Below are 22690 nucleotides of genomic sequence, written 5' to 3'. Positions count from 1 at the left end.
AAAGTATCTTCTACATCTCTGAATCTTTAGTGTGTAGCCCTATATGGAACAATAACTCAAATGATTGTTGGACTTTATTGGCTCTTGGGAAAAGTCTGCATATAGTAGTAATAAGAAGTGTTTATCTGAAGAACTGTTGGGAACCTGGCTTGAAAATCTTTAAGCAAGGAATAATTTCATCAACATAGACAATTAGGTTGGGCCATTAAAAAAAATTTTTTTTTTTTAAGTAAGCTCTACACTCAACGTGGGGCTTGAACTCACAAACCTGAGATTAAGAATTGCATGCTCCACTGGCTGAGCCAGCCAGGCATCCCAGGCCATTTTAATTTTTAATATCACCTTTACCTTAATCTAACCAGTCTATTGTTCTCCATGTACTTGGCTAAGGAAATCTGGTGACAACAGATGAACTTAGATTTCACTATGAATGTGTAGTTCCCCCAAAATCTAAAGAGAGTGTGACACAGCAGCAAAATTCATCTAATGATACCGAAGTTACTGTTAAGAGCTATCTTTTTTTTTTTTTTTTTTTTAGATTTTACTTTTTAAGCAATTATCTCCATCCAACATGGGGCTCAAACCTACAACCTCAAAATCAAGAGTCGCACGTTCCACTGACTGAATCCCCAAGAGCTATCATTATTAAGCACTTAATATATGCCAGACACTTGTGCAGTTACCCAATATCATTATCCTATTTATCCCTCACAATACCTGGCATGGTAGGCACTTATCTCTTTCTCCAGATAAGGAAATGGAGGCTCAGATGGATAAGCAACTTGTTGAAGATCACATGGCTAAAAAGTATTGAAGGCGAGATTCAAACCTAGAGCTTGTCCCAATTCTGAATTGAACTTTTAAGCATTATTCTCTACTATTTCTACTTTTATGTTCTAAAGGAGTGTTTTCCTTTAGACCCTGGGCAGAGGTCCCTCTTTGTTTGTGTGTATATATATATATATATATATATATATATATATATATATAGGTTTTTTCTTTTTCTTTTTCTCTTTCTTTCTTCTTTCTTTCTTTCTTTTTGAGAGAGAGAGAGTGCACGCACACATGGAGGAGGAGCAGAGGGAAAGAGAGAGAATCGTAATCAGGCTCCACACCCAGCCTGGAGCCCACCCTGGGGCTTGATCTCACAACCATGAGGTCATGACCTGAACTGAAATCAAGAATCAGATGCTCCATGGACTAAGCCACCCAGGCACCCCTGAGATATTTTTTTAAAATAGTATTTATTGGGGTTCCTGGCTTGCTCAGTTGGTGGAGCATGTAACTCTTGATCTTGGATTGTGGGTTCAAACCCCACATTGGGTGTAGAGATTACTTAAAAATAAAATCTTTGAAAGAGTAAAGATAAAAGAGTAGTATTTATTGAGCTCTTACTAAATGCCCACAGTTCCTGTGCTATGAGTTTTTATGCATATTACCTTATTTAATCCTGACCATAATCCTATGGAAGTAGATATTATGACTATCTCAATTTTTTTAATTAAAAAAAATTTGTTAATGTTAATTTATATTTGAGAGAAATATAGACAATGTCGAGTGGGAGAGGGGCAGAAAGACGGGGAGACACAGAATCTGAAGCAGGCTCCAGGCTCTGAACTGTCAGCACAGAGCCCAATGTGGGGCTCAAACCCATGAACCAAGAGATCATGACCTGAGCTAAAGTGGGATGTTTAACCCACTGAGCTACCCAGGCGCCCCTCTATTTTTAAACATGGGGAATTGAGTCACAGAACTGGTAGGTAATTTGCCAGTGGTCACACAACCGATTACTGAGATGGTCTGACTCCAGGGCCAAAGCTTTTAGCTATTCTTTATTTCTAATCAGTAACAGAGAGAAAAAGGAGTAAGGCCAGTGTGTATTGTGTGGTGGGGGAGTGGGCCACGGAAGACCATAACTATGACATCAGAGCATCAGAGCCAGTAAAGACCATGGATGTCTCGTACTGAAAAGGCTGGGGGAAAACATTTTTTTTTTTAAGGCTATTTGTCAACAAAAAAGTGTGGCTATTTGTATAACCATATCAAAATGGTACTAGGCTGATTTGGAAAATTTTCAAGTCCAAAAGATTTTCAGACCCATGTGTTTTATACCACTTTAGAAGATTTTATATTTTAGTCTCTAGTATGATGTATTAGCTTTCTAATCCCCCAAATGTCTATTGGATGTTAAACAGAGGGTTGGAGTGTGAAAATTTCTTCTTGAGTTTGCACTACAACTTTTTAAAAAAAACATGGAGGGATTAAAATTTGGTTCATTCAGGATGCAAACATGTTTAAAACTCATTGTTCTCAGAGAAAACTCTGAGACAGAAGCCAAGTAGGAGGCTTGTCAAAAGAAACACATCTTGGTTAGCAGAGAAAGGCTTACCCAGCAGTGTAATCATAATAGTAAGTAGCGGGGTGCCTGGGTGGCTCAGTCGGTTGAGCGTCCGACTTCGGCTCAGGTCATGGTCTCACAGTCTGTGGGTTCGAGCCCCGCGTCAGGCTCTGTGCTGACAGCTCAGAGCCTGGAGCCTGTTTCCAATCCTGTGTCTCCCTCTCTCTCTGCCCCTCCCCCAGTCTCACTTTGTCTCACTCTGTCTCTCAAAAATAAATATTAAAATAATAATAATAATAATAATAATAGTAAGTAGCTACCATTTACTGAGCACTACTATGCACTGATAGTGGTATCTTGGTCAGTGCTTTATGAATATACTCTTCTAGGGGCACCTGAGTGGCTCAGTTGGTTGGGCATCCAACTTCAGCTCAGGTCATCGTCTCGCAGTTTGTGAGTTCAAGCCCCACGTTGGGCTCTGTGCTGGCAGCTCAGAGCCTGGAGCCTGCTTCAGATTCTGTGTCTCCCCCTGTCTCTGCCTCTCCCATGCTCATGCTCTGTCTCTCTCTGTCTCTCAATAATAAATAAACATTAAAAAAATTGTTTTAAATGAATATACTCTTCTAATACCTTGTAATTAGTACTGTCATAAAAAGGAAGGGTTTGAATGAATAAGTGGGCAATGACAGACCCAGGATTCCCCCCATGTCATTGAACTCTGAAGCCATTGGGCTTAACCAAAGCTCTCCACAGCATGTAACTGGGCAGCTGGGGACAGGGATCCTGTTGCATGCTTCCTGCCTCCAGGAAACACGGAGCTCAAGGAGCAATCTGGTTGAGGCTGCTACTGGCAGGACTATAATATGTTCTCCCAAAGAGCAGGGTTATGCAGATTGAGTGATTAGCAAGAGACTCTTGGGATTGGGAGAAGAAAATAGGAACCCAGAAGGTAAAAAAGTATGTCCAAGAAACAAAACCAAATAGCTCATCTTATTTAGAAAAACAACAACATCAAAAATACCCTGTACCCAGATCAAATGACCTTTTGGGACAGGCTGGCACCATATATATATCTTTTCTGAATTAAAACAGCTTATTAAAGTGGTGTGGAGGTAAGGAGCATACAGATTGGGGTTTCTCAAATTGCCTGGTTACCAGGGTTTTTGGCTTTCTTCTGAGGGTTAATCCAGCATCACAGCTGCCTATAAAGAAATGTCTCAGGAGATTCTTTTGTTGCTCTTGTTTTGTTGTTAATGTTTGGGGTGATGAGGGAGTGTCAAAAAAGCAGGCATGAGCAAATAATCCCAAGAATATATTCTGAACCCCCAAAATAACAACCATGTAGAGCCCAGGGAACTAGGAATTGTTCCTTTGCAATCTTTAACTCTTGGCTAAGCATATAGAGCAAGAAAGACTATGCTTGCTCCCCTCCCAGAACACGCCTACAGATGAGGCACCATGAGTTGCTTCTCTCTGGAGATCTGGAAATGATAAACTGCAGGTTGCTCCTGGGGACAGAAATGGGAGTGCTGGTTATAGGATTTGAGACTCGTCCATATTTTAACATTCAGCACTCACCGAGCATATTATATGCTGGATCATGTGCTGAGCACTGGTCAATTTTATTTTTAAGAAGCAAAATTATGCTTCAGGTTTATTTTAAGCTATTTTATTTATAGAATGAATGAAGTTTGAGCTAAGAAGCTTTGTTGATTACATCTCATCCCTCATTCTTTGTCACAGTCACAAGTATTCCCATTGGTTTGCTCCCTACCTTAAATATCCTCAGCATTAGCACTGACGTCACTTCTGGGGAGATGGTTTCACAATATGCCAAAAGATGTTCCAGGCAACCTCACACCACGCTTCATGTGTGAAGGTGGATTATCCAGAGAGAGTACCCTTGCTGCAGAATTATCAGTATACTTTTTCCATCTGTATGTAGATTTTAAAGGTACTTGTTTGTATATCTATGAAATGCATAAATGCTTTAGCTGCTTCTTTAGAGTACAATTCTGCATAGAGTATTTAGTAAGCAGCTAATACACACAGGTCATGTTGCCTTAGAGATAAGGAATAATTTGTTAAGTAGATCCTGATGCTGTAGTAGAAGGGGTATAATGAATTTGTCCATGATTTGTATCAGAGTGTTGTTGAAAGGGAAGAAGCATAAATGATGTAGCCGAAGGGGAGGGGCTTTGAAGGGAGTCTTAGGTTTGCAAGCTGCTTGCCTATTTATAAGCTTCATAACCTGAAACAAGTTAATTATCAGTTTACTTACCTGTAGAACAGAAGTTTTTTGTGAAGTATTAAAACAAAGCTGGTATCCTATGATATATATTCAATAAATATTAGTTTCTTTCTCTCCTTGAGCTCCTCCTCCTCCACCACTACCCTTACTTCCCCTCCCACCTCCAGTCCCCTGACACGCACTCATTAATTCTGGTTCAGAAATTTAGGTTGGGAGGTGCCTGCGTGGCTCATTTAGTTGAGTATCCAACTCTCCAACTCTTGATTTCAGCTCAGGTCATGATACCAGGGTCATGGGATCAAGCCCTGAGTCAGGCTCCACACTCAGCATGGAGCCTGCTTGGGATTCACTCTCCCTCTCAATCTCTCTCTCTCTCTCTCTCTCCCTCTGCCACTCCTCCAGTTCCCACTTGCTTTCTCTCTCTCTCTCTCTCTCTCTCTCAAATAAAAAAAGAAAGAAAGAAATTTAAATTGGACTGATCAGGCAAAGAGAAGAACTGGCCAATTCAGTTCAAACCTGACCTGCTTATCAACCAGCCAACGCTTTCCCCTTCCTCTCTGCTGATTTGAGTCTTCTTACTCATCAGCATCCATCTTGTACTTCCCCTCTTCCAGGAAGCTTGTTGTGTGTGGCCCACGCCGGTGGGCCTTTCCATCCTTGGTATCCTGTCATACAGCACAGTTGTTGTCAGCTCCATGTCCACTTACATGCCCTCACTTCATACACTTCCTTGAGGGTAAAGACTCAGTGTTACTCATTTTCACATCCCTGAGTATTCAGCCTGGCACATGGCAAATGCTTAGAAAGTATTTGTTGAATAATAGCAGCCAGTTAAAAACAAATCATCCACTGGAGATATTTCCTAACAATGTAAATATACTTAATGCTACTGAACTGTACACTTTTTTTTTTTTTATCAAGAAGGTACCATCTTCAGATTCTTTTTTTTTTTAACGTTTATTTATTTTTGAGACAGAGAGAGACAGAGCATGAATGGGGGAGGGTCAGAGAGAGAGGGAGACACAGAATCTGAAGCAGGCTCCAGGCTCTGAACAGTCAGCACAGAGCCCAACTCATGGGGCTTGAACTCACGGACCATGAGATCATGACCTCAGCCAAAGTCTGACACTTAACCGACTGAGCCACCCAGGCACCCCTGAACTGTACACTTAAAAATGGTTAAGATGGTAAATATAATGTTATATGTCTTTTACTACAACAAAATATTCTTTAGCTTAAAATTGGGTTATTCCCATGAACAGTAAATGTTTGTGCTTGGCATAAAAAAAAAATCATCCAAGTTCCAATCTAAAAGGGATTTTAGGGATTAGCCAGATAATGACAATGAGGCTTGAAGTTAGAACAGTGTTTTTCAATGTCAGCACTGTTACCTTCTGGGCCAGACACTTTGTGGTTGTGGGGTGCTGTCACATGTATTGAAGGATGAATGCTTAACATCAGCCATGGCCTCTACTCACTAGATGCCATAGCACCCCCTCCCCCAATTGTAACAATCAAGAGTGTCTCCAGTCATTGCCAACTGTCCCCTGGGGCTGGGGGACATGGTGCAAAATTGCTCCTGGATGAGAACCACTGATGTAGAAAAAACCTGTCTCTGCTAGTGCCTTCTTCCCCAACAAGACAGGGAGATGCTGGAGGTTAGATGTGAATGTTAGTGGGCATATGTGAGGATGCACATATGCACTCATAGCCCTTCAAGCCAGGATGCTATGCTTTTCAGGGGCTGGTGGGTGGTGGTTGTCTCCGTCTTGTCATTAAAAGTCCATGTGTGAACAAGTGCTTCCCAATTACCTTTTAAAGCAAGCATGTACAGAGTGGGTGCTTAATAAATACTTTTTGAGATGCAGTTACCTGCTGGCCGCCCACTTACAGCATCTAAAAATTATACCTAGACAGGCAGACAAATGACTCAGAGAATGCTTCATGGTCCTGGCTCTACAGCGCTGTTTTGGAGCCAAGCTTCCAAAGCAAGCCCATTGGATTCTTCTAGATATAGACTCTATCTCTACCGCTATAAATCCTAGCAATTCCTTATATTTGCTAGCATTTTACAGACTATAAAGTGCTCCCACACATACATGACCTCCACCCTCCTTTTTTTTCATATGTGACCTCCCTTGATTCCCATAACAACCTTGTGAGGTAGTCAGGGCAGGAACAATTATTCCCATTCAGCAGGTAAAGGAAAGGGCTGTCAGAAAAATTCAGGTCACACAGCTTGTGAGTGGCAAAGCAAGGAATCAATGGCTCCCCCAATTCTGAGCCTTCCGCCCTTTTCATTTTTCAGTAAGGAATCCAAAACAGCAGAGTCCTGCAGCACCTTCCACATGTTTATTCTGCCAGAGATAGCAACTCTGCAGGGCACATGTCAGTCTTGACCTGTTGTCACCCTGATGTAACTATTTGTATGGTCCTAATGGGAAAGTCTATACAGGGTAGGAAACATGGTGAGCTTCCTGCCATGAGGATCAAGGCCCCCAATATACCAGATCCTGCTTCCACACTTCCCCCAGTCCTGAAAATCCTGAGATCTTCTCAGCCACTTTAAGGAAGAAGCATAAAGAAAGTTCACCTGGCTTTCTCTAAACATTATAGAAATGGACAGAACCTCCAAGCCCTAAGAGGATCTCTGATTAGACTCTAAGACTAGCATGAGCTATTAAGGAAGGCCAAAAGCTTTTGGATTAGAGGGTCTGTTGGGCATTAGAAGTCTGTAATTCCATGCCGTAGGAAATTCTTTGATGCCTACAGCATTCTAGTGCGGACAGGCCTGGATGTGAGTAAGGCCTTAATAGGAGTCACATGAACATTGGCCCACAAGTGGGGAAATCAAGTTATACATGGCAAATGTGGATTTTCTTAATTCCAAATTTTTTTCTGGTGAAGACTTGCCCACTGATATAACCTGGAGTGGTTTGCTTGGCTTTTCTTTGACAGAAGAAGCCAAGTTGGGCCTCATTGTCCAGGCATCCTAGGACTCATTTTTTACCAGAGAAGATCTATATGATAAGGTGATTATATTACTAATTGGGATGGATGAAAGGAAGGATTGAAACCTTGGCTATACCAGATGAATGGGCATCTCATTCTTAAATGGTTTTATAGACAATGAGTCTAAGAGTAAAACGATGGAGAAAAGCATCCCTACAGTAATCAACTTTCTTCCAACCTCTCATCAAGAAAGGTCCATAGTCAAGATAGAAAAGACCTTTCCCACTTCTCCTTTTTCAAAGCCACTCCAGAAAAAACACATTTGGACAGGGTCCAAGTGTAAAAGCCCTCCAGTTAAAGTCTCTATTGTGCAATTTCTAGAGGAGAGGCCCTGTAGAATAGTGCAGGAAACCCAGGCTGGGAGTCCAAGGACTTGGACTGCTTATGCAGTCCTTGCTGCCTATGCAATATGTGACTTTGGTCAAGTCTCCTCACCTCTCTAAAACTCAGTCTTAGCAAAGGTAAATATAAATGATAGTACCTGCCCTGTGCACCTAAGAAGGTAGTTCTGAGAATCAAATAAAGTAATGGATGTGAACACTTTGTAAATCACCATCGAAGGTGGCACAGTAGAAAGAAGGAATCAGATCTGTGTTCTAATTCCTTAATAAGCATCTTATCTTAATAAGTATCATCTTAGTAAAGCTGACTATTTCCTGGGAAAAGCTTGAGGCTGTGTGACAGGAGATTTAGGTTCTAATACAGTTACTACTAACCTACTCCGTGATTTAGGCAAATAACTACCTCTCTGGGTCTCAGTTTCTTCATCCATAAAATAGGGATAGTAATACCTCTCTCATTTTTTCCCATTTGGAAAATGGGAGTAATAGTTGCCCTATTTTCTTCCCCTATAAATTGGAGACAGTAATAATAGCCAGATCACTCTCTTCAGCAGTGAAAGAAGTGGGTTGCTTTACTCATTTGCCTACAAAACACAATTGACCTACTTTGCAGGATCTGGAGGTTCCAAAGAAACATGTACATTAAATTGTTCTGTGGACATAAGTTCTAGATGGATGTCTGACATCATTCATTCAGTAAACATTTATGGAGTGTCTACTGTGTGACACTTTACAAGTGAGAGGATGCAGTAAATAGTAGGCATTACTCTTGACTAAATGTAATGTGAATGTTCTTTCAGCTTCAGAACACAGCTCTGTGTGACATTCCTTCCCCTGCAGAAGCTCCAGAGGCCACTAAGGTGGAGGAAAAGTTATCTGATTCTGGTTTTCTAGGTAGCGGCTTCCTAGAATCAGAGAGACATTCCTCTTCTTCCTGTTCTCTAGCACTCTGTTTTGGCTAGCATTTTTTTTGTTGTTTTTTTTTTTTTTAGCTTATATCTTTGTAATTTTAGTTTGGTCAAAGTTAAGATTTCAGGGCAGGGGGTAGAGTCAAATTTTTATAAAGTAAAGACTCTTGTCCCAACGTCAACCCATTATGACCCTCACCATCACCTCAGCAGCTCCACAGAAGGACATGTTATCCAAGAATAAGGAGACACAGTTAAGTGATCAGAGTCGCAAAGGGCTGTTGGTGTTGCACATCCCATTTTCCAGCAGCTGCCTGCCTCTGGAATGAGAAAAGGAGTACACACTCTGGAAATGCCAGAACAAAGGCTGGAGAACAGAAATGCTTACAGATCCCCACTGCAGTATTTGTTTTCCAAGAATCCTTGGTGGAACATTGACACTTAATTCCTGAGAAGATGGAATCTCTTTGATAACGTTCACTCCCACTTCCTCCTTGTGACAGCCATTCCTGGCTCTGAGAAACACCTACCCATTCCTCCACCACCTCCCTTTCCAGCACCTTAAAGACCAAAGTCAAACCTTGTTTTTCTCCTGTATTGATTATTTTTCTAACCCCTTGAACTAGTTTTATAACTCTAGCTGTATTACTCTCCTCTTGGCTGGCTTTGAAATGCCCTACAAATTACTTTTCTGATAAACTCCTGCTAGGCAAGGAGTTTACTATCACTTTTCAGCATTGTTAGCAACCCCATCCCTTGTTCTCAACTCCCGACACTTGGTGTCTTTTAGGGGACAGGAGCACGTTACGTTTGGCAAATTAAGGGTCACTTGCTAGGGTAACTGTGTCCTGAGTCTTAGCACACTACCAGAAGGCCTTCTAGTCTCCACTAGCCTAACCTTCATGCAAAACACATATGGAGACTGGTGGAGGAGAGAGAGAGGCTGTTCCTATCACATAGGACTTTAAGTAAACGTACAAGAAAAGGAAAAGTCTTTAAGAACTAATGGGGCCCAGAATCTCATTTTTCTATCTCTCTTTGCCTGATGTTTAGATCACAAAGCTGAACATAAGGGATTGTTACTTCTTTTAGCTTCATCTGTGTATTTAGCCCGGTTCTGTTGGGATAGACTATCTGCACAGAAGCAAGGCAAGTTTGAGACAAATGTGCTTCCTTACCATCTGAATCTAGCTGCAGATGCTGTATGTCAGTCTCACGGTTGCTGCTGTCATACCTGCCTAGACCCCTTTCCTCTCCCATTAGTCATCTGAAGCTGCAATTTTTTAGTGTGAAAAGCATTCTTTATCCAAGAGGAATAAGATGTATTATTTAAAAAAAATTTTTTTAATGTTTATTTATTTTCGAGACAGACAGAGCATGAACGGGGGAGGGGCAGAGAGAGAGAGCGAGACACAGAATCCGAAGCAGGCTCCAGGCTCTGAGCTGTCAGCACAGAACCTGATGTGGGGCTCGAACTCATGAACTGTGAGATCATGACCTGAGCTGAAGTCAGACGCTCAGCCGACTGAGCCACCCAGGGGCCCCAAAGTGTATTATTTTTAGAATGTGACTATTCACTGAAATAGAATGTTCCCTTTCACTGAAATAACCAGATGCATGAATTTTGGTTTAGATGTGAAAGTTCCAGGACTGGACTGAGGTTGAGTTGTGGTTGAGATCTGAAAGTCGTTTTTGAAAGTTGAGTGTAAAATCTCATACTCTGCATCTTGTTCAGCCCAGATATGGTTCCAAACCCCCTAAGAGAGGTGGTGGGAGTTTCAGATGTCCTCAGAACATTGTCAAACCAAGCTGGCCTCATAATACTCCAGTTCTGATTTTCTACCTGCATTCACTTAGTCTCTGATTCTTCCCTCAGCCCTCAAAGAGCTTTCTTTCAAAGAACCTGTGCAGTGCACCCTGATCACCTTGAATCACAAGAAGTAGAGGAAAGCTTGGGATGGAGCATGTCAGGAGCTCCCCCCACCCATCTGTTCCTCCCCTGCCCAATATACACATCCCAGTAGCCAACTATTCAGTCCTTGCTACCCGTCTCACCTCTCAGGAGAAAGCTGGCCTTTCTGCACACAGAAGCAGAAATAGATTAGTGGAAAATGCACTGGATTAAGCATCAGGAGACTGACTTCTAGATCCAATTTTACCCATCAGTGGCCGTGGAATTTGGAAAAAGTCACTTAACCCCTCGATGTCTTAGCCTTTTTGTAAAATAAAGAGAGAAATACCTACTCTTCCTCTTCTTCCTGAATTTCGTAAGGTTTTTGTGAGGGTCGCATGAAACAATGGAGGAGAACGACCTTTGGAAGAATATAGTGCTGAACCTTTGCACGTATTGCACTCCTACAAACCACTTCCAAGCTACTAGGACTGTTTTTATAGGGTTATTTCATATTTCTTACCAAGGGTGGGGCTGTCATGTCTGGGGTAAAAGCCAGCCTCTAGAAGTGCTATTGATGCTCCTGGGTCTTAAAAAACCCCAGGCATGGGGTATGACCACAATCTATACAAAATTTATGGCCCTTAAGCTCATTTTTGAAGCTTTCTACCCTGCAGATTGTCTCTGGGAATAGATTGCTTTTCCAGTCCTGCCATTTCCAGTTAGTCTTAAGATTTCTGTTGCCTCGAGTAGGCCATGGTACAGCCCAGTAAGAGGGTCTTAAAGTTCAGTACCTGAGCCACTACTTGCTACCATGTAGACTTGGACAATGCACTTGATATCTCTGAGACTCAGTTTCCTCCTCTGTAAAATGGATAAAATTATATCTGACTCCATAGGGGTATCCTGAGGACCAAAGGAGACATATAAATTATTACTAGACGCACCTGCCTGAAGGTGTGTTCCAAAGGCATTTTAGGATCAAACTAGAGATGAGACCACTGCTGCAAATGCCAGTCTTGCCAATTGTGCTGACTCCACTGTCTTCCCTGACAACCTTGGTGCCTCCTGCAGGGAACATCATTGGCTCTGGGATCTTCGTCTCGCCAAAAGGTGTGCTGGAGAACGCTGGCTCTGTGGGCCTTGCTCTCATTGTCTGGATTGTAACTGGTCTCATCACAGCTGTGGGAGCCCTGTGCTATGCTGAGCTTGGTGTCACCATCCCCAAATCTGGAGGTGACTACTCCTACGTCAAGGACATCTTTGGAGGACTGGCTGGGTAAGAGGACCCACAGAGGCCTGTGTTGTCTAGAAGCCAAGGCCAGTGGTTTCCAGTGTGCCTAGGAGAGCTAGAGAATAGGATTCCTCTTTTGCTTCCCTGTCATGGTCACTAATGTAGCTGTGTGTCCCCTTGATTCTTCTGAGGATGGCAGAAGAACCAGGTTGTAGTTTTTACCTCTTTGTTGATTTCAGTGGGCAACATTCTATGAGTGGTAACAAATTGGGCTTTGTGACAACTCTGACCATAGACTCACAGAGAAAGCACATCACAAAACAAAGCCCTTTTGTTTTACAAATTAGAGTGACCACCTAAGAAATGGGGTACCCTCTTCTCACACTATCAAGGATGAGGCCTCCCAGCAGAGTCAGCCTCTGATCTTGAATTTCGTCAGCTTCTGCAGCCCTGCTACTGAGGAGCTGAACCCTTACCAGGGGGCCAAGAATGTGGAGGGCACTTTCCCCTCATGCCCCCACTCAGTGCCGCCCCTGGCAGTTGCTTAAAGTGGCCACACCCTAAGCATGTCCTGGCTGTCAGAATTCTCAGGTTGCCTATTTTATTTTCCACCACTGGATTCTAGGAGCCAGGGCTCAGAGAAGAGATTATAAAAGGAGAGGGGAGAGAGAAGAATGCCGAGACATGTGTTCGCACTAGCAGACACTTAGCTCCTCGTCGTCAAACCACTTTATTGTCATTGCAGAGGGCCAACTGTCTCATTGAGCAGGAGTTGGGGTCCTCAGCATCCCTGAAAATGAAAAGGAAACGTACCCCTTTAGCCCACCCACCTCTACTGCCCAGTGACTTGCCCAGGTTTCTTTTGATGACTCTTGAATCCCTGCCATGCATGTCATTGGGGCGGGAGTCTCTGTGGCTGTCTTGGGTCAAGTTCTGTCCTGTTCCCCCTTCAGGTTCCTGAGGCTTTGGATTGCGGTGCTGGTGATCTACCCCACCAACCAGGCTGTCATCGCCCTCACCTTCTCCAACTATGTGCTGCAGCCTCTCTTCCCCACCTGCTTCCCCCCAGAGTCTGGCCTTCGACTCCTGGCTGCCATCTGCTTATGTAAGTGCCATCTGGGCCTTGCTCCTAGGACGGCCTCTTTTGGCCTTCCTGGTGGTCCGCTGGTCTCTGATTCTCCTTCCCCTCCCTCTTTCTTTCCTTCCCTCCTTTATTTCCACACCCCCCCCCCCATTACTTTTCCAACATGTGTGCCTTGGATGAATTGATTATGCATATAATTATCTGGTGTTAAAAAAGAAGAAACTAGGGTGCCTGGGTGGCTCAGTCGGTTGAGCATCTGACCAGCTCAGGTCATGATCTCATAGCTCGTGAGTTCAAGCCCTGCGTCGGGCTGTGCTGACAGCTCAAAGCCCGGAGCCTGCTTCAGATTCTGTGTCTTCATCTCTCTCTCTGCCCCTCCCTGACTCACGTTCTCTGTGTGTGTGTGTGTCTCTCACATTAAAAAATTTTCAAAAAAAAAAAAAAGAAGAAGAAGAAGAAGGAGAAACGTAAATAGCTGCTCAGGGGCACAGTAATTTTCACCGGCAAGGTTCTTTACATCATACACAGCACTTTCACCTATATTATCTGATCTGAGCCTCATGACAAATCCATGAGGTAAGCGGGGCCAATATTATCACTTTCCTAGAGCAGGTAAGTACAAGAGCCAGGCAAATGAATACTCAAGGTGGCAGGCCCTGAGTGGAGCCCAGATCTCCTAATTCCTTCTCTTTCCAGCACATACACTGTGGAGGCTCCCTGATGCTTTAGGAAGATTTTTTTTTCTGGCTTCATCCATCTCTACCTCAATCTGCCAGTTCACAGCTTAAAACTCTTTGGGAGGAGAGTGTAAAGCTGTGAGTTGGGAGAAAATAAGTGCATCGTCTATGGTCTCTACCCTTAATATGCTTTCTACCTAACTGGGGAGAAAAGCCACAGAAACAGGTTCTATAGTAAGGATTCAATTTCAGTAAAATTTCAGAGAAGGGGCAGGGGTGCCTGGGTGGCTCAGTCCATTAAGTGTCTGACTGCTGCTCAGGTCATGATCTCATGGTTCATGAGTTCGTGAGTTCAAGCCCCAGAGTTTGCTTCAGATCCTCTGTCTTCCTTTCTCTCTGCCCCCACCCTGTTCTCTCTCTCTCTCTCTCAAAAATAAACATTTTTTAAAAATTCAGAGAAGAAGGAAAGATGTTTGTGAGCTGGAATAGATTAGAGATTTGTGTAGAGAAATTCTGCAACTCATATTTTTAGGAAGTATCAGGGATCTCAATAGATTGAGATATTTTATATATTTTAACCAAAAACTAATTTTTAAAGAAAATATTTGGATTTTTTCCAGGCTCCACTTTTTGGAATTAACATGATCCCTGCCTTCTCGTACCTTTCAACACACATACACTTAGCTGAAGGCAGTGACAATCTGGGCCACACTTTTTCCCAGATCTTGATGTTTTCCCTCTGTCAGGGTGGTGGGAAAGAAGAGGAGGGGTCACTTGCCCACCCCGAGGCCTCTCACAGGGGTAGTCTCCTTGGCAAGCATGCCCTCTTTGGCAGTGGTATACAGCTCTAGGAGAGACCCCTACCATCCAAGCAGGTGGTACTATGGGGCCAAGATACTTATTTGGGGTATATTCCCTGTGCTTGGTCAGGCCTGCTCACGGCCCTAGAGGCAAAGGAATGTGGACTCCAGAACCAGGTTGCCTGAGGCTGCATCTCTGCACCACTTTCTAATTGTGGCAAGTGCTTGGCAAAGTTCCCCACCCCACCCTGCTGTGAGATGGAGGTTGTAATCCTGCCTGCACAGGAGGTCATGGTTGTAAGGATTGCATGAGATAATAAATGTTCTTAGCACAGGGTCACGTAGTCACTGAGGGTGGTCACTCAGTCCTTGCCTGCTGGCTGGATCCAGAGCTGGGAGAGGTGTGGGGAGGGGGAAGGTGGCATGGGAATGCAGGAAGAGTTGCTATTTCTGCCATCAGACAGGTTAATGGAGGTAGGAAGGAGGACCACATAAGTGCTGGCCACTGCTCTTTCAGTGTCTCGTGCACACAGCCTCGGCTTCCTTTTTCCTGCTGATACTGCTAAAGTATCTCAGACAGGAGGCCACCCTTACTCTCCAACAAGAAATTGACAACCATGAGACTGGTCAGTCTGTCCCCACAGAGAAAAACCAGGCCACACAGTGGAGTTGCCTTGGCAGCTGACCCCACAGCCTCCTTTGCCTTCCCCCAAACTGCCAAGGGTAGCTGATCCCTTGTGCCAGGACCCTCTGTAGTTGTATAGTCCCATAGATACCCCCTCAGGTCAGACAAGGTTATCTCCTGCCTATAGCCCAGCTCTGGAAAGACAGTTGTGCCTTGTCCCCTCCACAGCCCACTCCTCAACTGGACACTGCTAGCACCAAGCCAAGGAGGAATTTAGAAACTCTGATGACAAAATGACAAAGTCCTCTCCTCTCCCAATTCCTGCCATTAAAGGTTCAATAAAGCTTATCTGACCTGTCCTCTGCCTCCTAAGTAGAACTGCAGGGAGATTATCTCCAACTTAACATTGGTCAATCTTGTTCTCCAGAGACAGGAATTTTTCATTGTCCTTGAGCTAGGTATTCAAGTACTTTTTCACCTTCATAAGCAGAAAAATCTAAAACCCAAACTTATTTCTCCTTATTTCTTTTGGCGGAAATGGAAAATAGCTCCTTACCTAACCCCTTGTGCTACCCACTTCTTCCCAAATGTGAAGGCCATGTGGAGCCCATGACCCCTCTCCCGGCAGGGGTGTACGTGCAGACATAGCCACACACTCACATTTTCTCACCAGATGCTACCAGCTGCTTTGAGTCTGTGCAAAGAAAGTTCTGTTTTCTGGTTTGTTGAATACTTTTTTTTTTTCCTGTTTTTGGAATCCACTTCTATAGGCCCTCTAATCATCTCTTAAGGTATTCAGTGAAAAAGGAACCAACTGTCCAGAAGGCTTGATGGATGCTACTTTCCTTAAATGCTATTATCTTTTATTCCAGCACCCTGTCCTCTTTGCAGGTGCCAGGCAAGCCAGCTGTGTAAAAATAGGCCCAGTGTTCTTTGGCAGTAGAGCCAAGAGTGGCCCAGTCTAGTCAGGTTTTTGAGAGAATCAGTAGAAAGTTTGGGATGGTCTGAATGTATTGAAATAAAAAGTTCTGCTTTCTGCTGTGTCATTTTGGTATACTGATGACAGGCCTAACCCACTGTAGGATGAGAATTTTTAAGGCCACCCTCTGTGAAGAGGTATATCATGGAGGGAGCAGGAAGACTGGGTGGGGAGCCTGGCAGGGAGACCCCATGGGCCCCTGGCTGGAGTTGGCCGTGGGAGGGAAGAGATGAGGTCAAGTCTGGTTCTGTGTTGGGGCCAAAATAGATCAGATGAGAAATGGCGGTGGAACAGCCAGTTGGGGGTGGAGAGAACCTGCTATAACTGGCTTGCCTGCTAGGAGCCTGGCAGGTTGGGGGTGGGGGTGGGGAGGGAGAAGGAACTGCAGAGCTGGATCTGCTTATGCAACTGCAGCTGCCACTTTGAGTTATTCTATTATGTAGGTCAAAGCTGATTATTCACTGCTGAGTCAGCAGAATATCCCTTGCCACCAGGCAGTAAGAAAAAAAGAATGTATTTTACATTCTAATTAAATGAAAAGCCTTTCTCCCTTCTCCAGAGTGGGAGGAAGGACTTAAGAAAGAGGGGGAACAGGAGGTGTTGAAACTTGGCTTTGATGCCTTCTTCTGTGATTTTCTTGAGTGTTTCTCTTTTCTTTCTTTGTCTTTTTACTAATTTATAAATGACTATATTCTCTAGGTAAAAGATTCAAGTAGTTATATAAAGTTGGTCGACTGTGAAAACTTCCCCTTACTGTCACAGTCTTCCCCTGCCCAGTGGCCGTGCTAACAGTTGATAGGTATCTTTCTAATTCTAAATAAAATGCATCTCTCCATGTATGTGTCTGGACATATAGACAAACATATTGACAGGTTATTTCTGCAGCTTGCTGTTTTATCATTTAGTTATATCTTTTGGCAATTGCCTGAGTTTCTAGTTATAAACAAAGAGGTCCCATTGACACTGAAGGAGCTTCAGGTGTTCTGGGGTCCCCCATTTGTGCTTCTTGCTTCCTAACACTGGGTTTTCCTTTGGGATCTGTCTCCCTCTCATTGGGACTGGGCCACCTTTCACTCAAGCAGCTCTTGGTCTCCTTCCTGGCTTTGGGAGCTAGGGTCATGTCCAGAAGCTAAAGTAGAATTTTTTCTTCTCATTCAAGTACCCTTTCCCCCCTGAATGCCTGTCCTAAAAAAGCTCCTTCTCCTTTCTCACCCTGAGGGGACGAGAGTGCGCTGCATGCATTTCACAAGTAAAAAATGCTTCTTATCTTATTTTCTATCTCTCTACTGAGATTCCTAAGAGGCTAGTCTTTTAGGGCTTCAGATTTCTCCTCCTCCTCCTGCTTCTGCTTTTCTCCTTTCCCTCCTTCTCCTCCTCCTTTTTTTTCTTCTTTTTCTCTTTCTCCTTCTTTTTCTTCTTCCTTGAGCAGCTTGGAAAAGAAAGAACTTCACTATTTGTGTAATTTTTAACTCTGATTTGCTCTGCAATTCCTCTGTGGAAAGCTTCCAGGTCCTTGATGCAGGATGCTATGATAGATAAACGTGTGTATTGTTTTGCAAGTCTCTTGCAAATTAATACCTTGACATCAGAGGGTTCTAGTCTTTCCTAATTTCTAAATCCCTTAGTCTTGGTTCATTTTCCTTTGAGGTTTCTTTCACATTCTCTAACCCCAAATTTATGTCCATTTACTAAACCTGTTGCCTCAGATGCCTGGACAGCATTGCTTTCTTGCCCTCCTTAATTCCCGGAGTTCTCTGGATGTCTCATAATCCTTATATGTATGAATCCAGACAAACAGACTGCCCAGATTTAATCCATGTATATCCAGGTTGTCTTCTTTCCCCATACATCGTCTAGCATACAGGCGTTCCTGGGTGGCTCAGTCTGACTTTGGCTTGGGTCATGGTCTCACGGTTCATGGGTTCGAGCCCTGTGTCAGGCTCTGTGTTGACAGCTCAGAGTCCAGAGCCTGCTTCAGATTCTGTGTCTTCCTCTCTCTCTGCCCCTCCCCTGCTCACGCTTTGTTTCTCTCTCTCTCTCTCTCTCTCTCAAAAGTGAATAAACGTTAAAAAAATTTTTATTAAAAAATAAATAAATAAAATCTAAATACAGTTGACCCTTGAACAATGGAGAGGTTAGGGATGCTGACTCCCTGAACAATTGAAAATCCACATATAACTTTGACTTCCCAAAAACTTAACTACACTTAGCCTACTATTGACTAGAAGCTTTACCAGTAACATAAACAGCCAATTAACACATATTGTGTATGTTGTATGGATTATATATACTGTATTCTTACAATAAAGTAAGCTAAAAACGTTAAGAAAATCATAAGGAAGAGAAAATACATTTACAGTGCTGTGCTGTAACAAATCCACATTTTAGCGGGCCTGTGACGCTCCAACTCATATCGTTCAAGGGTCACCTGCATATTGAAAATCTCTTTAATTTTTTACTCAGTTGTCAATTTGACTAAAATCTCGTTTTTCATTTTTATGATTCATAGAGACTAAAATTATTTTGTAAGTGGCTTTTCAAAAAAGAAAGAAACTGCAAATCTATCAGTTAATCACCATATTGAGCTCCAACACTGAGGGGCGATGATAAGGCATTATTTATAGAGTCTGGGAAGAGGTTAAAGGCTAATGAAGACATTGGTGTACAAACAAATAATTACAATACAATGTGATGACAAAAGTGTGTGCAACACAAAGAAATGTGCTTCAAAGTTGCCAGAGGAATGCTAGGTAAGGCTCCCAGATTGAGCCAAATCTAAAAAGGTAAGTAGGTGGGCTCCAGATAGGCATGAAATAGAACAGCCAGGTAGAGGGATGGGCGCAGGAAAGACTTTGTGTCAAGAGAGAAATGACATGTTGGAGAAAAGCAAGTACTTTTGTGTGGATGGAGCCCAGGAGAGTGATAGGAGATGAGGTTGAACAGGTGAGAAGGGCCCAGATCTCGAAGGATCCTATATATCATACAGGAGAGAGCAGGCTTCATCCAAGGCATGGGGAACCACTGAAGGATATTGAGCAGATGAGTAACATGATTAGGCTCACATCTGAGTGAAGACTGTGACACTTGAAGCAGGAAGACGAGTTAGCAGGCTAAACATTTGTCCAGGCCAGCGAAATCCTGGCCTGAAATAAAAATGAAGTTACAAGGTGACAAAAACCAGAAAGATTTAGGAGTAGAATCAGCTGGACATGGTGATTGACTACTAAGAAGGAGCAATGTAGTTTATCTAGGATGAATCAAAGTGAAATGTTTCAACTGTCTAGTGTTTGTGATGAGCATTCACAATGTGTTCTCTCTTTCTGCCTTCCACCACCTCCGCAAAGCCCTGAGGAGCACTGAGCAGGTCTTTGGCTGGAAGCCTTCCTCAGGGTGGCTACCCCAGGTTGTTGCTCAAAAGTCTGCTGTAGAGCAATACAACCTAGAAAGGAGTTGGGACTCTTGGGAAGCATTATATAAACGAGAATCTCAACACTTTGTTCATTCAACAAAGATTTATCAAGTGCCCATGATGTGCTAGATACTGTTTGAGACACAGGAGATACAACAGTAAACCAAAAAACCTCATTCTCATTTGCGGTGGCAGCAGCAGGAAGTTGAGACTTAATAAACATTTACTGAGTCCACATGTGTGTCTTCCAGGTACCACAGGGGATACAGAATCATTCAATTATTCTCAAATAACTGAGTGTCTGTTCTGCTTCAGGGACTGTGTTAGACATGAGGATACTTTGTTCCTGTACCAAGGAACCCACAGTCCAATGGATGATTCTGACAAAGACACAAGGAATTTCAGTTCTAACTCGTAAATTCCCCAAGAGGACAACATCCAAGCAGAGCTAGATATAACAGAAACGGGAGTAGAGGCGCCTGGGTGGCTCAATCGGTTAAGCGTCGACTTCAGCTCAGGTCATGATCTCGTGGTTCGTGAGTTCGAGCCCCACATTGGGCTCTGTGCTTACAGCTCAGAGCTTGGAGTCTGCTTCAGATTCTGTGTTTCCCTCTGTCTCTGCCCCTCCCCCACTCACGTTCTGTCTCTCTCTCAAAAATAAATAAACATTAAAAAAATTAAAAAAAAAAAAAAAGAAATGGGAGTAGGGACTGTGGTTGAGGAAAATCTTGGAGAAAATTACATATAAGTTGAGGAAAGACCAGTTGGAGATAGGGCAACATTCAGCATGGAGAGAAAAGTGGAATGGGATGGGACAGGGAGAATGTTACAGCAGGAAGGATTAGCATGTGCCAAGGTCTAGGAACAGGAAAGAACATTCCCCCTTAGGGGAACTTCAGGTGATTCAGTATAGCCACAGCATAGACTAAGAGGTAGGAAATGTAGATAGAAGTGAAGACTCAGCCATGAAAGGGCCTTCTGGGCCATGCCAGAGAGATTGGGCTTTACTCTAGGAGCAGTGGGACAGCATTAAAGGGTTTCAGAAAATTGATATGATCATATTTACATTTTAGAAAACTCATGGCTGCAAGAGTAAAGGATGAATTGGAGAGGGGAATAAGATCAGAGGCAAGGAGACCAGTTATAATGTGGTTACAGGAATCCAGGATAGGGATGACAGTGATATGAATTAGGGATGGAGCTGTGGGGGTATACAGAAATAGATGTATTTGGCATTTACAAGGTAGAATTTACAGGACCTGGTGATTATGGTGATTGGGGAGTCAAGGATGGCACATTCTCATTGGAATGCAAGTGAAATAAATTGAGGATAACACTGGATTATATTTTAATGCCTTGTCATTCGTGTGGTTCATACTGTGTTGAGTTGGCCCATCTGTCTCTCCAATGCTCACGATTCACTTCCCTTCCCATTCACCCTTCCCATTCACTCTCCAACACTCATGATCTGTTGCTGAGACTTGAGGAAGGCATTCCATATGCTTTTGGAATTCATGCCTATAATGGCAGAGTAAACACCTGCTCTTCAGTGCCATTTCACCTCCTCCCTGCCCTATAAGACCTCTGGAGTATCTTTTGTGCCTATTACCCTCATCTTAACACTTCTTTCTTTTTTTTTTTTTTTATTTTAGAACTATCTAACTTTTATTTTATTATTTTTTTCCAATATATGAAATTTATTGTCAAATTGGTTTCCATACAACACCCAGTGAACATTTCTTAAGAGCGATCCAATCTTGAGCTCTAATAAGAACAACTACCAATAAGTGCTCTATAGTTTATATATCATAGTAAGCAATTAAAATATCACAGCAAATTCTAGAGTTTGGATCTAGAGATCCATTGGTTGTTGGACACTTCTGTCCATTAGTCTAAATCTAGTTCTGTTCTCAGATCAGTTTCTTTGTCTTCTTTTTAGTTTCAATATGCTTCAATTCCTGGTCCAGATCACCTCTTCTTTCCTGGATTCCCATAGTGTCTCTTCTAGTCTCCAGCTTTCACTCTTAAACTGGAGTTTGCTGTTCAAAGGGTCCAAACAGCCAAAGTCCTGGAAATTGGGGAATGAGGAACTTGTTCCTGGGAATGTGTCCAGCCCTACTTAAGAGAGTAATAAATGGGATTGAGGCTTCCTAAAACAGGGAGTTTTCTAGTAGTTCAGCTTCCACTAGGATGGAAACAGCTTGCTAACTTTCTCAAACCAGCCTTGCAGATTAAATTCTCCTCTGGCCTTTTGTTGCTGACTTTGTTTTACCAAGAGGAGCCAGAGCCTGTGGTTTATGAAGTTCACATTTATTTCACATACCCAAGAATATAAAACTAGAAGACTACTGGGAGTGGGGCCTAATGTTACAGGGAGTTTTGGGGTAAAGATGAGAGGGAAGATTTGTTTTTGAGAGTTTAGCAAGTATAAGTACTACCTGCCATTGGAGTAGGGTTATAACTGAACCAATCCTGGGAATTTTGCAGCCTGGGTCCATGCTTATAAGCTTCAGTGACACCAACAGAGCCCACAAGTGTTCTAGTCCAAGAACCAACCAGACCTCCCAAGACTCACACCCTTTCCTCCGAGGCTGAGGGTGATGAAAAGTGAGGCTAGCCCTCTTGAGCTCTGTGCAGACCCCACAGAACCTGCCCCATTCCTTTTCCCATTTTGTCTGGGAGGCATCTGCCCTGAGAATTGGGGGGATGAGATAACAGGAATTTTTGAGGCCAGTGCTGAGACAATAATGAGTAGGATTAAAATGTAACTCTCAGAGGTGGCATGGTGCACTAGGTCTGTCTCCCCTGCTTTCCAGCTGCTTTCCATTTTTCTCTCCCCCCACCCCACCCCATCCCTACCCTAGCTCAGAAGCCATGTTTCGTTCATGCTGAAGAGAGAACGACTCAGCTCTTGGAAAATGCTGAGCTGGGAGTTTGGGCTTCTTGGCTAAACTAAGTCCCAGATGGTGATTCAGCAGAAACTCCAGGTCTAGCAACTGGCACGGAGGGGTCAGGATAAGAAGGAAGGGGAAGAGAGAGCCAGGGAGGGGGGTAGGGCAGCATGGGTGGGAGCTTAGCTGGAAGAATGCTTCCAGATGTAAAGGGCTGGAGAAGGACAAAACGTTACTGTAGCATGGTGCA

The 22690-nt window shown here is 43.3% G+C and overlaps 1 protein-coding gene across 1 annotated transcript in view; it reads left to right on the top strand.

The window, feature by feature from the left end:
• The window catches only part of SLC7A8 (solute carrier family 7 member 8), a 51907-nt gene that overhangs the window by 3954 nt on the left and 25263 nt on the right, over positions 1-22690 (top strand). Inside the window, exons 3-4 of the mRNA XM_060619253.2 lie at positions 11816-12020; positions 12929-13080. Coding sequence (XP_060475236.1) covers positions 11816-12020; positions 12929-13080 — 357 coding nt within the window. The remainder of the gene's footprint in view (positions 1-11815; positions 12021-12928; positions 13081-22690) is intronic.

This window comes from Panthera onca, chromosome B3, assembly GCF_046562875.1.
Source record: "Panthera onca isolate mPanOnc1 chromosome B3, mPanOnc1 haplotype 2, whole genome shotgun sequence".
NCBI lineage: Eukaryota > Metazoa > Chordata > Mammalia > Carnivora > Felidae > Panthera > Panthera onca.
Note: the sequence above shows the minus strand (reverse complement) of the source record. Positions and strands in the feature narration are given on the sequence as shown.